This window comes from Nylanderia fulva, unplaced genomic scaffold (genome assembly GCF_048542155.1).
Source record: "Nylanderia fulva isolate GAGA-0341 unplaced genomic scaffold, ASM4854215v1 Scaffold13, whole genome shotgun sequence".
Classification (NCBI taxonomy): Eukaryota; Metazoa; Arthropoda; class Insecta; order Hymenoptera; family Formicidae; genus Nylanderia; species Nylanderia fulva.
In genome coordinates, this window is record NW_028189518.1 from 1,081,108 (window position 1) to 1,097,687 (window position 16,580).

Below are 16,580 nucleotides of genomic sequence, written 5' to 3' on the forward strand. Positions count from 1 at the left end.
GATCGTAAAATGATATCGAATTTGTAACGTAGCTGGGAAAGAAAGAAAAGTGGGCGAAATGGCTGCGTTGTCGGCATCGTTATCAAGTTTATCGGAAGGAACTCATCTTGCAGAAATGAATTTCTGATAGATTGGATTTATCTACATACTTGATAAAATATTATATCTCTATCAAAAAGGAGAAAATCACGGATGATAAAACAATTATAAAATTTCAAATAAAAATTAAATGTAATTGTAAAAATATTTTTTGTTAATAGGAACGATATATTAAATTCGACCCAAACTAGTCAAAGAAAATTTTTATTATATTTCCACAACATTTCGACCATCTGTTTTTGGTCCTTTTCAAGTGAGAAACTAGAATGATACAATTAATTAAAATTAATAAAGATAAACATTTTGATGTTAAACGCAAGAATTAAATTTTACATACTTTCTTAATAAAAGCGCAGTTAGTTAATATAATATTTATCTTATCGTTATGATGGATTGTCAAAAACTGAGTATATAGAGTTTATACGACCTTTATAATTTTGTCATAGATGTTTAAATTCTCTGTGTCTTTATGTAGGTTAACTATATTATTAACTTTTTTGATAAAAAAACATCTCTGCGATTTCTCTCTTTCTAACATGTTTTTCATTATATAATATAACGAGTGATACCCAATCAAATTCATGTCCCAACTCTTGTCTATGTTTGCTTATGACCGAATGATTTGTTACATGTAATTTTATATTGTTAAAATGTTCTTTCATACGAGTACGCAAATATCTTTTTGTTTGACCGATATATTTTAATTAATTGTATCATTCTAGTTTCTCACTTGAAAAGGACCAAAAACAAATGGTCGAAACGTTGTGGAAATAAAATAAAAATTTTCTTTGACTAGTTTCGGTCGAATTTAATATATCGTTCCTATTTTAAACATCACTAGCGACGTTTCAAGTATTCAATTTGATTTAATATTTTTTGTGATTAGCAAATATAAATATTTTCTCGTATATTAATTATTACAATTTCCAAAATATATCTAAAATGAAAGGATATGATCTCATTTTTTTTTACGCCACCGCAGATCGTGTCATTTTCGCTCGACGGCCTCGGCGGGCGTCAAGATCGTTAACCGGAAGTGTAAGTGAACGATGTCAAGTTGGGCGATGTAATTTCTCATTGCGCCACCCATGTCACCGAGGTTACGCCGGACGTGCGGTTCCTCTTCTCGCGTCATTTATTACCGCACCCTGCACAACAAAAAGAGCCCGTCGATAAAACTCGACGACGACGACGACGACGATAAAGCCGAGCTTCGAGCTTTTTCTCCGATAGAGTTTAATTAGCCCTGTAACGTCCGCGAAAGGTCAACCGCGACGAGACGAAAGTGCCACTTCTACGCAAACACGTCGGAGAGAAAGTTTTCGACGAAGCTGATTGGCTTCATTTCTCTGTTGGTGCGGTGGCTCTTCGCGTTGGGCGAAGTTAGGAAAAGGAATCACAGTTGTCTCCTTCTTTCTTTCTCTCTCTCTCTCTATCTCTAAGATGATTGCATCGTCGCCTCCATCCGACCTCCATTCCGACACAATGTGCATTTCTCTCCTACCCCTTTTTCCAGCTCTCTATCGCTCCCGCCGTTGATGAAATTACGTAAACTCCATTTTCCGGGCACGCGATTGTCGGAACGCCTGTCCTCTTGAGAGAGGAACCTCGTAAGGAAATATGGCGATGGGCGGAAACAGTAATAACGGAGCCCGGTACCTGGGTGAAGTACTTGGCAAAGGCATTGGGAAGTCCCACCGTGGTGGTGGCGTCTTCACGTAGGCGTTATGTGCCGATGATACTTTTTCTTCCATTTCTTATATATTTATGGTCGACGTATGACAAGCGAAATTTCAAAAGAGATCTGATTTATTGTGCAAAGAATCCGAAGTCTTTGTTAGATTATGCTGAAGAGCAATTAATTTTACATTTCAGATTTAGAAAACATTTTATAATGCTGGGTTTAATTTAGGATTAAGTCTATTTTTTCCTAACAAACATGTAGTTTTTTAGAAATAAATTCTATTTAATAATATTAATAATCTAATTTAAAGCTATAATTTTTTTACTACATATTATTTGAAAATATTTTTTGTTACAAACAATTATCATTATTGATTATATATACTTTTTAAATATTTAACAACATAAGTTTAATTCACGTTATTATTATTAATAAAATATTGTATTAGAAAGTTAGCAGCGGTTACTACATTTTCTCACGGAAATATCTTGTTTTTTTTCTGTTGTGTATTAACATTTTTTCAGTAGAAACTTTGCGGCTAGATTGTCAGATTAAATTTTTTACTTCATTTTCACTAATTCTCATCAGGGAAAAAATCTTTACAGTACAAATTACATAAAAAATACATTTCCTTTTACAACATTTCTTGGAAAACTGGAATAGAACGACATTGAATAATATTTATTATTTAAAAAATTGTAAATTAACATTTGTTTTATAGTTTGTTAACGATTATACATTTGTTTATGCATTATATGTTATATTTAACACATTACAATAATATTTTACATAATGTATCCGCAGACGTAAATAATGATTTTATTAAATTATTTTAATTAATAGAAAATCTCTCGCAATTGACAGCTGATTGTGAAAAGATATGAATAAAAATCGTGAGATTTCAACGCGAGTCACGAATTTCAAAGTGGATGACGAATAAAGTCGAAAATTTATTCAGCGTCATGTGTCAGCGACGCACTCGTCTCCTTCACACGTTTTCCACTGGGAATTACACTTGTAACGTAAAGAGGAAAGAAGAATGAGAGATAAATAAAGATAGAGAGAGAAAGATTTCATTGAAATCCGAAACGTTTTCTTGTTCATACCGATTGCACGCTCAACGAGTCCACGAAACGCGGCGAAGTCGCATCCGCTTTTCCGCGTCGCGATTCCACGAGTCAATTTCAGTCGATGGCAGCCGTTTTCATTGCTGAATGTGGAAACCTGTTTCTTCCATTTGGCGGAAACGATTTGCCCGAGCCCCATCGCTTTCTCTCTTTCTCTATATATTTCTACGTTGCGCGCGGTCTCCGAATTCGGAAGAATCCCACCGTATCGGATCGACCCTATGCAACCATTTCATGCGAGCATAGACTATGTATGCCATCCTTAATAGAGTTGGGAGTCACGTGAGTGCACTGATACTTCGACAGTCTCAAAGATATATTTTGCCATCGAAAAGACTCCGATATACTTTGCGAATTATTATACGACACGCGTCTGTGTTTTCTCTTAAAGAGAGAAAAGAGCCACTTTTTTACTTTACAAATAATTCTTCGCAAAGATATTAGAATACTATTTCTTCCTTTTTATTATGGCTTAGTAATATTGAGAAAAGTATTTTTAAGTATAGAAAAATTTGTGTTTTCTTGTTAAAAATGGTCCCTGTTAAAATTTTTGTGTTAAATATTTAATACACATGTGTTAATTTAACATATTGCTGTTGTGTTAATGTTAAAATTATTAAAACAATTTTTAAAAAAATGTAAAAATAACACAATATGTATCTATTTTTAATTTTACACAATACATATGTTCTGTTTTATCAGTGAAAGAGATTTATCTGTTAAAATTTACAAAAAAAATTTATAATATAAGTGAGGATGATAAAATCTAAAATAAACATATTTTTCGTTAATTTTTACATTAAAACTATGTTAATTTTACACAGAATTTACTTTAAATTACTCAAAGTTTTACATTTATTTTGTGTGAAAATATTAACCGAGTATTTGTGTTTCCATTGAACACATCCATCATGTTAAATTAACACACAATTTCTGTGGACCGTTTAGGACATGTAATATCTGTTAAAAACGGAAATTGTTCAACTGTGTAATGGCTTGAATATTTTGCACGAAGAAAGACATTAGGCACGGAGAGAACGATTAATGCTGACATCATGTTTTCGGACACTTTGCGTTGTGTTTTGCTACTGTGTGCATTAGCACTGCTGTGTGCTGACAGGGCTCAGTCACGTGTCACGCGCGATAGGTGGAACCGCTCGCTTTGATCACTCCATCAGTATGCATTGCGGCATAATGGACATTTACGTAACGTGGCGTCATTTTGCCTACCGGGCGACATACGTTCATCATCGTCCACGGAAAACTCTTCTTCGGCAAACTACAAATGCCGAACATGATCCACGCTGGCTTTTCGAAAGCGTGTCAAGGATGCGCCCAACGAAGGTCAGTCACTCTCGTGAAGTTTAGTCGGTCAACTCGAGTGGGCTGACTATTAAATCGCTCGTTCACTCGTTCGATGAAAAATGATAGGCCGATTAGAGACACCTCTATACGATCTTTAATATCGGAATCGCGTGGGTAATCGTTTTTCAATACGATCAGATGCGATAGAAAATATCTAAAGCACGTATTTAATGATGCCGAACTTACGGTTTAATATTATATACAGGGTGTCTGACATAAGATGTTACACCAAAAATATACAAGTGGATCTTATTATTTGAAGACAATTTTTCCTCAGCAAAAATATTGAGGCATCAATAATTTTCGAGTTATAAGCGATTGATAATGAAGGGTTTTTCTCAAGCTTTGTGGAAATAAAATATTAGTAAAATCACATTTTTCAATTAATTTCAAGTAGAGTTTACTTTAATAAAGTTTTAATTTAAGGTTTAGTTATAAAGATACATGATGGCAAAGAATGATGGCCTCCCTCGACATTTTTGCTGAAGAAAAATAGTCTCCAAATAACGAGATCTACTTGTATATCTTTGGTGTGACACTTTATGTGTCCTACTTATATATATATATATATAAATAACCTTAAATTAAAAAATTTACATGTATATATTTTACATTTGTATTTTATATTTGCGATAATAATCTATCTATGTAAAAGTTGGATTGTGCTGTAAAATTTTTTAACACAACATTTTTTGTTTTCCTAAATATGGAACAAACATAACGGCACGCTCGACATGATACATCGCGACGGGTATTAAGCTTAATAATGGCCGCTGGCGGATTTGTACATTCGAGCAACGGATTTAGCAGAGTGCGTTGTGAATGCGTGCATTGTGAAACAAACAATGGCGTAGACAGTGTCATCTAAATCCCTCGAATTCTGGCGAGCTTTTTATATTGCCATCTCTTAATTACGTCATATATACTTTTTCTCTCCCATTGCATCGTTCGAAAAATGTAGCGACCCTTATTGTTGTCACAATGAATTATCTATTACTACATTCAACGATAAACAACACGTTTTATCTCAATGTTATTTTAATCTGTTCTCAAGTAGAGTTTTATATAAATTAAAAGTTTTAATAAAAAAAAGTTTTTTTCAAGTCATCGAAAAAATACTAATTTATTAATTTTTACTGGTGCTATTGAAAATTATTTCTCATTAATTCTGCATGCAAGAAACTCTCTAAAAAGTTCGATATTATCATCGAGATTGAAGAGATTAAATTGTAATAATATCGAAACTCGAGTGATAAAAATTCTGATAGTCCGAGATCTGTTAATGGTTTCTCTAATGGAAGCAATTTCCTTTTTCTCTTTTTTTCCTATCTTGTAAACTCTGCGTGATAAGAAGCGACGTTGTGGAATCGAAAAAGTGGAACAGGGAGCAAAAGTCGGAGGTGTCTATTAAGAAGTCCGTTGAATATTAACGTGACGAAACATTTTCTGACGCCGCGGCGGTGCGGAGATTAACGAGGCGATTATTAAAATATGCAGTACGCCAGTCTAATTAGTCTGCCGACGAAACCAAGAAAGCGTCTACTTCGTTGGCCTTACTCGTCATCTTCCTCGGTTTTACAAAAGTCACGGACTCTGCCGCGATGCAATTTCGCCATATTACCTTGCTTCGCTCAATTTGTGCCAATGAATTGAAGTTGGTATGCATACTTTTTTATCGCTCCTCTTAATAGATTTACTTTTAACGAGGATTTCAACATTGGCAAGTTTTAATGACAAAGATTTCAATATTTGAGAACATGATAGTTTAATAACAGTAAGATTTCACTAATTAAGAATTCTTCTAATTTATACAGCAATAATTAAATATATATTTTTTATTATTGCTGTATAAATTTGCTGTGTAAATTTAAAAATCTTTTTAAAAGCAGAATATGAAAGTAAGAATCTTAGGATTTGCAAATAGATGAAACATATAAACATTGCAAAAGTTTGTTATGTCAAATTAGACAGAGACATACTTCCGAATAATTAGCGATTCTCGTGAGAAAAAGATATATACTTTAATTCAATAAAATTATAATAACATTATAATTCAATCTTACGGGTTTACTGAGGAGTAAACGCGCGTAAGATTAATTATGTTGCAATATCATACACTTTTTGGCAAAGATTTCTGTGATTCTTATGACATAATATCGTCATTCTCTATATTACTTATAGATGAAGTCCGACTACCTGCAGCTGCGGTTTCGTGATCAGTCTTATTAACGTCGTCTATATCGTTGTTATATAATAAATATTACTTTTAAGTTTTTACCTCGACCCATCTTTCTCGCGGCAGTTAAGTTGTGAGTGGCAACTTTCGAATGAATTGTATCGAGAAATGTATGAGCTGGTGAAAGCGACTGCCATCACGTGGAGACGTACACAAAGTATCGTTTGTATCCTCGCAATTTGTGTATGTGATCAAGGTTGTTAGAATAAATGATTTTCGATTGAAATTCGATTCTCGTACGTAATATGAAAGTTTGGGATTATATCATTATACATCTTTCAATTGTAATTTTATTGAATTCGACAGCATTTTTCCTCAAAAATACGATATGTTGACAAGTTTTATTAAATTAATCAATAAATTAATTAATTCACATTAATTAATATTTATATTGAGGAATAATAGAGTCTGTGTCGTCTGTCAAAAGATATTAAAATTTATAAATAAAAAGTATAAAATAAATTTCTGCTTTTTATGTCTTAATTGTTGTCTCCAAAAAACATAACTTACATAAAATATTAAAATATATATATATATATATATATATATATACACTTTAATATAAGTTTTATTTTAACACATATTGCAACAGTCTTATTACGACATTCGATATCAATCTTGTGTGCAGTGCACAAATGTCCATACTTTCTCAGAGAAGTACGAATACTTTCCACATCGTAGCATGGTTGTTACAATCTCTTTTTTCTTGTTAAACCATAAAAATTACAGTTTGTCTCTTGTACTTTGTTTTTTTACACATTTACAAATGAATACTCCGTATTTTCATCGCCGCTTTAACATCGACAATGTTTTGTGTGAACGCAGAAATACGAGGCAATCGTATGTATACACACGCGTGACCTCTTCCGCATTGCGTAATTGCAATTGGCGAAGTCCTCGGTCGCTTGAGTGCAATTGCCGCGTTTTCCTAGTACGCACATGATCGGAGAAACTGATTGTACAGTCTATTAAAAAAGCATTAACAACAATCGGAACAAATTATTATGAAACTTTGCACCATCTAATTCTTTTCGTAATTATAATTTTTTTTACATTTGCATAAGATTGATCAACGTGAATTAATTCTGTAGCAAATTAATTTTATTGTCAAATAAATTTGTTACATTATTCTAGGAACAAATATGTAAATATTAATCTGTCAACCTGTGAGTTATAAAATATTGCGAAAATCTTTAAATTATTTGCAGAAAGTAACGAATATGTATCATTACTTAAGCAATGCAAACCAATCAATTTCTTTTTTTATTGATTTGCAAAATATATATATATATCTTGTCGATATGTTTTGTTGGCGATGGATGAAAATCTATGAGAAAGCCAATATATGTCAAGAGATTTTTTATGTAGGCGCACTTTTGGGGACAGATGATAACAAATCATAAGATTATGAGTTAACTTTTATAAAAGGAAATAGTAGAAAGCTGACACATTTTTTTTAAATGCATGATAAATCGAAGTTTTACATCATAATATTATTAATTTAATAATAATATTGTATGATATCACAAAATTTATAAAGTTATTAATACAAAATATTATTCGATTTTTAATTGTTGCCGTGACAACATATAAGATTATTTTTTATTATAAATTTTAGGGATTTATAAATTTATAAAGAAATATATATTTATAAAAAAACATTATTTTATTAAACTAAATTAGAGCGTATTAAATTATTGTATGTATTAACTTTTGCATTTCGAAATATCTTTTTTTTTCAAGTTTTGCGCTATTTATCATTAAATAAAATTGATATTTATTTGACAGAAAAAGCATGTATATTTCCTTACATTTTATAATTTTTAATTTCAACGGAAACTATTTCCGTGTAAATTCTAAATTAATTATTTGTGTTATACTGTTACGTGATATACTATAAGCGAGAGTGCTCTATCTGCTTTATCATTCCTTCTGCTTAAATATATGTATTGGAATTAATAGCCTCTTCATTTTCTTCGCAGACGATTGTCCAAACTGTGTGGACGAGCATAGCGGCAGCTTGGCGGCTTCAAGATGGACGATGCCTCTGTTGAAGCTAGGAGAGAAGAGATACTATCTGGGGATCTTCTTCAAGGTATCGCTCCTGCCAGTTACGCTGATTTATCTAACCAAACCATCGACCCAAACCCGACTCTCTCTCTCTATCTCTCTCTCTCTCTCTCTTTCCTTCTCGGACTTTATCAAATTATTTCCGAGCTCGTAACTTTCCGGCTTTGCCATCACGGACGGTTTTATGGTGCATCGAATGCTGGGAACCAACGTAGTAAAGGTCTTTTCGGATAACAGTGACCCTGTGTTGGTTACGACACAACAAAGAAGCTCGCGTGATAAGAGAAAGAGAATGAAACACGTTATAAAAAAAACGATGTATGTGGCACGTAAAAGAAAATTGAAGGAGTTCCTAGCAAAAGTGATTTCAGGTTGTCAAACGTCAAACTATTATGAAGAAATTTTTTTTTAGTTATATATAAATACCTTTAACATTTTTTTTCAGTTTGACGCGTTTACATATAATTTTTCTCAATCTCTGATAATATTGATGGCAAATCTTCATACAAAACATATAATTAATTATATATTTTGTGCCTTATTTTTAATTATAATTTATTTGTCAAGTTTTCTTTTTATAAAATTTGCGACAGCACGAAGGCATGTAAATGTCTCGATGATTACGCAGATAATGCGTGATCTCACGCGAGTCTTTCAGAGCGCGACATTCCTGCTTTTGACATGTTTAATGCATATCCTTTCACGAGCGAACACAATCGTATCGATTAGGCTCACCCTTATTACGGCTTCTCGGATAATCTGAGCGCTTTTATTAACTCACGCGCGCTATTAACATGGATTTCGCAATTCCATCGGTACGGATCCGGCTTCACTGCGATCTTGTTGGAAGTGGGTGGTGTAAAGACGCTCGTATAAACGAACTTCTCGCAATAAAAGCGGGAAGAAGAGAGCAAGTGGCGTCTCTCTTTCCCTCTTGATCCGCCCTTTTAATTGAATCACATTGAAAACGAGCCGTCTTTGTTTCGCAAATAAATAACGACACCGTGGCTGTTAATCGAGACCTTGCGGAACAACTGTACCTCTGTAGTAACCAACTTTTCGAGTAAATTGACGAGAAGACGGAAAATTTTCTGGGTCCTCTTAGCAATAGAGAATGTTGCCTTCCTTGTTCTTTGATAGAAAACTTATTTAAGTTAGGTGAGTTAGTGGTTTCGGGGTCAAAGTCAAGTTTCTAGATTGCGCACCTTCCACTTATGCTCTAAAGATTCTTAAGTTAAAGTCTAGACTATGCTGTAATTTTCAAGATAACGGTAAAGAATTAGAAATGCTACACTAGCGTTTATAGATTAATTATAACGCTAAAATTTTCAATATTTCTATTTAATTTTGTCATTTTTGATAAAAAAGTTTTATCTGCTAAAAAATTAATAAGAAATCAGATAATGATTAGATTCTGCTTAAGAATTTTTATAATGCTTTTATTTTCTACACTTGTCTGCTCTATATGATGCTTACATCGTTCAAATGCTTATTTAAAATAACAATAAATGTTGAATTTTTATTGTTTCTGAAACATAATATTAATATTTACCAAAGAAAATTTATATACAAAAATATAATGTATCAAACTGCTTGTTTCACTGACAATGAGCAAGAATTGCACCCTGAAGCAAATTACATCCAAATAAATTTTATCTTTATTATTGTTTTTACAAACAAAAAAGAAATTAAACCTCAACTCACAATTTTAAAAAGATAAAAAAAATGTATTATAATTAAAACAGGAACACATAAAAATTTATTATTAAACTTTATAAAATTTTTTATATATAAAGAAATTTATAATATTTGTAATTTCAAAAAATATACTGTAATTTATAACACGCATACAGCTTTATTTTTTTAATTATTAGATTCTCATCTTCTTTCGCTACGATATGCGTTTTGCATCATGAAATATGTGTACAGATTCCGAAACACCTACATAGCTTGCCGTCGATTGTTACACACTGTTACTGTTTCGTTTAAGAAACATGAAGCGTGTTTGTCATGCACGAGTAACGATGGTTTCGTGCCGATGCAAGTGGAAAGGGAATGCAACGTTGGCTCCGGTGTAATCGCGAGACGACACGACGCTTCTATTTATTTTGTTCTTTATTTGCATTCCCAGCGGGTTACATGCGATTTTTCGCATCCTACACGTTTTTTCTACTCTGTTCCGTGTAAGTGCCTTCGGCCGAATCGCCCAAAAAAGCGTCGAGATAGCAACGGCGAAATTCGGCATCATTGACGTTGATAAAATACGAAAGATAATATTTACTATGCTCTTGAATTATTTTTTTTTGGACGACTAACCGGAAAGTATACACATAATATATACGTTTTGATAAATACATCAAATACCGTTACAACGAATAATAATTTATAAACGTTGCAAGAGAAAATATGCAATGATAATTTTAGAGATTTCATATCATAAAGCAATTAATGCGAAGATATTTTTTTCTTATAATTATAATAGCGATAAACTTTATAGGAAGAATATATGTAAGAGACTATTATATAAAAACTTTGATAGAATTCTGTTTAAAACAAATTAATTTGGAATGATACAAATTTTTGTTTTAACCTTATATTACAAATAATTTACATAAATTTATTAACTATTGATCATTACCAACGATGTTAAATCGAGTTTTTATAATTAATTAGTTTAAGGTTCACAAAACATAACAAAATATATAAAATTCTCTCTAAATTGGGACAATTATTTTATATAAATATTTTGTGAATTCTTATAAGTGAGGGTTTTATTATAGATAATAATGAATATTTTATTTATATAATATATTCATAAGACATTATATTCAGATATTATTTATTTATAATATTTCTCTAAAATAATGAAATAAATCGTTTTATTAATAATAATAATGTGATAAATGTAACATGTGAGCTACAATAATAGTCGGCAATTTTAAGTCAATTAACATAATATTATTATTGCGAAATTTTGTCTGAAAGAACATGATCATTTTGCGGGATTATCAAAATATCCAGAATATATGAAAAGTCTCTCGCTGTTCGTCTAGTAGAATGTGCCGTGCAGTTGCTGCATAAACGCGTTTCATAAGCTGCATTGTTGTTTCCACGGAATTTCAAGCGGATAATCCAGTCTCTCGGTAAACGTGCATTATATGTCCTAATTATACAGATAAGAAACTTGAAAATCACAAATAGCCGTATAAATTCGATCTATATTCTACTATTTTTTCTCGCATGATTTTGCGTATGATTGGTGAGTATTGCAAGAATATATATATATTTTTTTATTAAGAATTCTGTAAATATATTTAAGAATAATGTATAATATTTTGCACTTAAATGATCACTTGCAGTAATTGAGCGCAAATGCTACTTTATAATTCCGAGTTGTCAGGAAGATTTTTAATGCTCGTAAAGGACTATTTTGCTGCGAAACCAACGGTACTCGCAAAATGCCGTCGCGTCGCCGTAAAAAACACACAATATAGTATGACTGACCCACAAGTTATCTACGATAATCGATATATATTGCGCGCGCGACACGTAATATTGAAATTCCCAAATATAACTTTACACATTGTATCACCGGATTTTTAAACCACAATAAAATATAACACGCAAATTACTAGCGAATATCTGGGCCATTTTAAGTAGTATAGGAGTGAGATAATTCAAACAGTATTACATTGATAATTTCACTTAATTAAAGACACAAGCTGTACATGATGATTTGTAATAATCGTAAAGAAAATAATAATTAAAAATAATGAAAAATAAAGAAATGAAAAAACTTGGATCCCAAACATTCTGGAAAAAGTTTGAAACTATTTAAAAAAAATTGTGACATAATTTTGTCTGATTTTTATTAAGAAAGAACAAGCTCTCTTTTATTAATAATGATTATTTTATAATTTAGGATTGTGTTCGCAGCAGAAAAATATTGTTATTGGCAATATTTGTCTTTTTATATGTACAGAAAAGCAGTAATTCAAACTATACTTTTATATTTAAAAAAGAAACTGTATTCTGTATTCGATTCCATTTAATTATTTACGGAAAAATAATCTTTAGTCTATATAGCTTGCTGGATACTTTATTGAAAATTTGCGTATGATAATTTAATTTACTGTAATACTATGGATTATTAACAAGTTAAATTGAATAGATTTCATTACATATCAGTAATATTCCAAACATTGTTCTCGAATATGATCTCTCGTAATCGGTATCAGAATGGTGATTATGTAACCTTAGTGTGAATATCAATGTGAGCTCATACTATGTACGTGCCGTTATTAATGTCGATCAATCTGTTGCAATGAATGACAAACACGTACACGTTATATGTTAGCATTAAGGGCAGCTTACTTAAACGCTACAATTTACTTATACATAATTTATCAATAGCTTCACCGTTTCTCTTTATTATAATTAGTATAGAGATTTAATGTAAATTTAATTATAACACTCCTCTTTCACGATTATCCGTTTTGCGATTATTTGCCATTTACAATTACTTAACCTATTATTTAGCATTATATAAATTATTTATGCATTGTTTGTATAACACATTGGGTGTTAACAATACAATGCAGCATTCACGAATATTAATGAATATTAATGACAACACTTGCCCCACACAATAATACATTGATTTTTAATTTATTTTAAATGTAATATATAGGTAAGTATGTATATGCGTCATCTTTAAATGTATTGTACAGAGTTGTAAACGTTACTTTATCTCTGCGTCGTAGGCAAACTGGTACAGAGCTTCGCAATATTGCCGTTATCACGGAATGCATCTGGCAAGTATAGCTTCACAGGAGGAGAACGACAGGCTTGAGAAGCATATCAAGGACTTCGGTCTTGGCCATGAACACTTTTGGACGTCCGGCACCGATCAGGCTGAGGAAGGAACCTTCTTCTGGATGGCGAACGGCAGGCCGATCACGTTCGAGAATTGGAACGTCGGCGAACCGAATAATTTCCGGTAAGAATGCTTTAGTCGCGAACAATTTACATTCCTTCTGATATTGATCGCGATTCTCCTGTTGCGATATAATTGACTTCAAATCGTCGAATATCGGAGCTCAATTTCCGATAGATTTGTTGTTCGTTTCCTTGCTTTATCTATAATATATTTATATGCGACGTCGTTCTCTGTTGAAAAAAAGCATTGATTCCATTGAATTTGAAAAAGATTACTTTAATTCTTGCAATATTTTTAATATATCTCTACATTTAATGATGATATATTTATAAAATATAAAATTTCCAATTCTGAAACGATGTCGAAACGCAAAACACACATGTTAAAAAAAAAAAAAAAAAGAAAAGTTCTCTGGATTAATTTTTGTTTTGGAAAATAGACTTTGAAGATCAGAGAAAATTAAATACAAAAATAGTCAAATGTTTAACGAGCCAGGATTACGGGTTTCCGATTAATCCGATCGAGCTGAAATTTAGCAGGGATTTTTTTGTGAATTGGAAACAATCTAGGAGAAAATTCGAAAAAAAATTATCAAGATGAACAAATAAGGATTATTCTCTAATATATATATATATATTATTAGACGATTTATTTCTTGGTGTGACGAAAGAAAAATACGCAAACTTTTCATAATGTTCATACTCGCGCTTAGATACGAGAATGGCGAAGAAGAGCATTGCCTGGAGCTCTGGAACAGGGACGGCAAAGGGCTCAAGTGGAACGACAGTCCCTGCAGCTTCGAGACTTTCTTCGTCTGTGAAGTGCAGTGATGAGTTTGCGCGAACGGTAAAGGAAAGGGAGGAAGTACACGTGCGAGTGAGCATTTGCGCGACTCGTGACGTGTTCTCAGGATGATCCTCGAGAAAGCTGCATTCTCGTTGGTCATCCGTTTGTTTTGGAGGACTTAACAAGGGAGAAAGAGAGGGAGAGAAAGAGAGAGAAATTTGAAATGTGACATGTGCGCTCGGACTGAAAACTACGCGCGATTAGCCGGTAGCTACCGTTGTCACGTTTTCCGCATCCGGCATTTACGTGTGCGTGAAACGACATCCAGTTCAGTCAGTTCTTTCCGTAAAAGTATCACCAGGCGACATACCTAGTGTCGGATAAATCCGCACTGTCAGATGATAAAAACGATTCGCTCATCTTTTGTGCAGAAGCGGTTCTAAACGCGCGGATGTAGTTTATATGCAATATAATTTGGGTTTTTACGTACTTTTTTAAAAGGTCTTATTTTAAATTTTATGTAAAATTTAAAGGCAAATATATATATATATATATATATATATATATATAAATATAATTTATATTTTTCTTTATATTAGAAAGCATGAATGTTGGACTACTTTTTGCATTTTTATATATTTCAATGGTAAAATAATTTACAAACATTACAGTTTCCGTTAAAATTTACAGCTGTTTATAAAAAGAAAAGATTTTCAACAGAATAAGATAGCCATTTATATACTTGCCGAGATTTTTATAAAGTTCTTGTAACTGCACATCGATGCGCAAAATCTTTATTGCAATTGAAGAATCAATGAACTAATATAACTTCAAAGTTTGGATATTACTCTTTTATTGACTTAAAATAAATAAAAATTTTAAAATATTTAAATATAAATATATCGCTATAAATTATATTCTTATATTTGTGTTAATTATTAATACTAACACTGTTACGAAATGACTTATCTGTGTAAAATAATTGACTCTTGAACTATCGATTCTTCGATTATAGCAAACCTGAAGGCTTTTGACGCATGGTGATATTGTATATTAATTAATTAATTCTCCAATTAAATGTAGGTTAATTAACACGTGTATCCTAGATATTAAAAGCGTGTCGTAATCGCTAAATGAATTACGACCAAACGTGCATGAAGAATTATTTTAATCGCGTAAACATTGTTGCAAAGAGAAATATGTTTTTATCATTGAATCAAAAATTAGTTAATTATTTTAGCGATTAAGATAGCGTCGGACTCAGTTCACCGATTTATGCACGAAATAGTTAAACCGAATAATTTTTCTTGACACCTACTAATTTCATGAGTGTATGCAAAACTTCACTATATTTTAGTTTCTTGTTTCTTAAATATGTGTCACCTATAAGTAATAACATATATGTATATAAATATGCAATTGTATATATTAAACCGCAATAAATAGTGATCAACTTTGCGAGTATAATATTGCTAGTAGTATGAATAAACCAAAAGATTCTAGTGATGCTGCAATGCATTCTGATATTGAGAAATGCAATCGTTTAAATACTTATCATATGTACATTCACTGTTAGAAAATTCCTTTGCAACACATATCTTTAATAAACAACAATTGCGTTATTATCTTGACGATTCTAACATTCATCGATATAATTTACTACTATGGAATTATTTTTAATAAATCTCTGTACGTTATTATCTTTGTAGCTTTTTGAATTTAAAAATTAATTATATGAATAAATATATGAATATCCAAAAATCACATTTTTATGCTTTGTATTCAAGATTTGAGTTGCTAACTTTTTAAATTTTTGAATATTTAAAATTATCAAGAGCATCCTTATATGCTGTGTATGCATTTTGAGCTCTTGACGATCTGCGTAATTTGAAGAGTAAATTTAAATTTCATATTTCATAATTAAACATTTTTCCTGATTTTATATTTCTTTACAGATTATTTTTTAAAATAAAAAATATAAATCTTCTATGCTTATTATCTTTACTACTATAAATATAAACAAGTTACGGATATAAATAAATAAAAATTTAATTTGTTTGACAATATAACGGTTGCGATTTGCATTAATTAGGTAACGGTATAAATAAGCATTGAAATAAATTCTGCATGGACAGTAATTAGCCGTCGTGGTAAATGAAACGAGAGTTCGTCGTTGTATTCTATATGTATTCGCCGTGCATCAGAAATTTCACAGGATAATGTTGTACATGGCATTATTTAGCGCTAAATAATAAAATCAAAATTATACCCTGA

At 31.6% G+C, this 16,580-nt stretch overlaps 1 protein-coding gene across 2 annotated transcripts in view; it reads left to right on the forward strand.

Annotated features, from left to right (window-relative positions):
• Positions 1-16,580, forward strand: part of LOC114932524 (uncharacterized) — a 92,183-nt gene extending 75,603 nt beyond the window's left edge. For both annotated transcript variants that reach the window (XM_085479746.1, XM_085479745.1), the window contains exons 4-6: positions 8,494-8,606; positions 13,345-13,580; positions 14,233-16,580. In XM_085479746.1, coding sequence (XP_085335872.1) covers positions 8,494-8,606; positions 13,345-13,580; positions 14,233-14,350 — 467 coding nt within the window. In that variant the 3' untranslated portion in view covers positions 14,351-16,580. The remainder of the gene's footprint in view (positions 1-8,493; positions 8,607-13,344; positions 13,581-14,232) is intronic.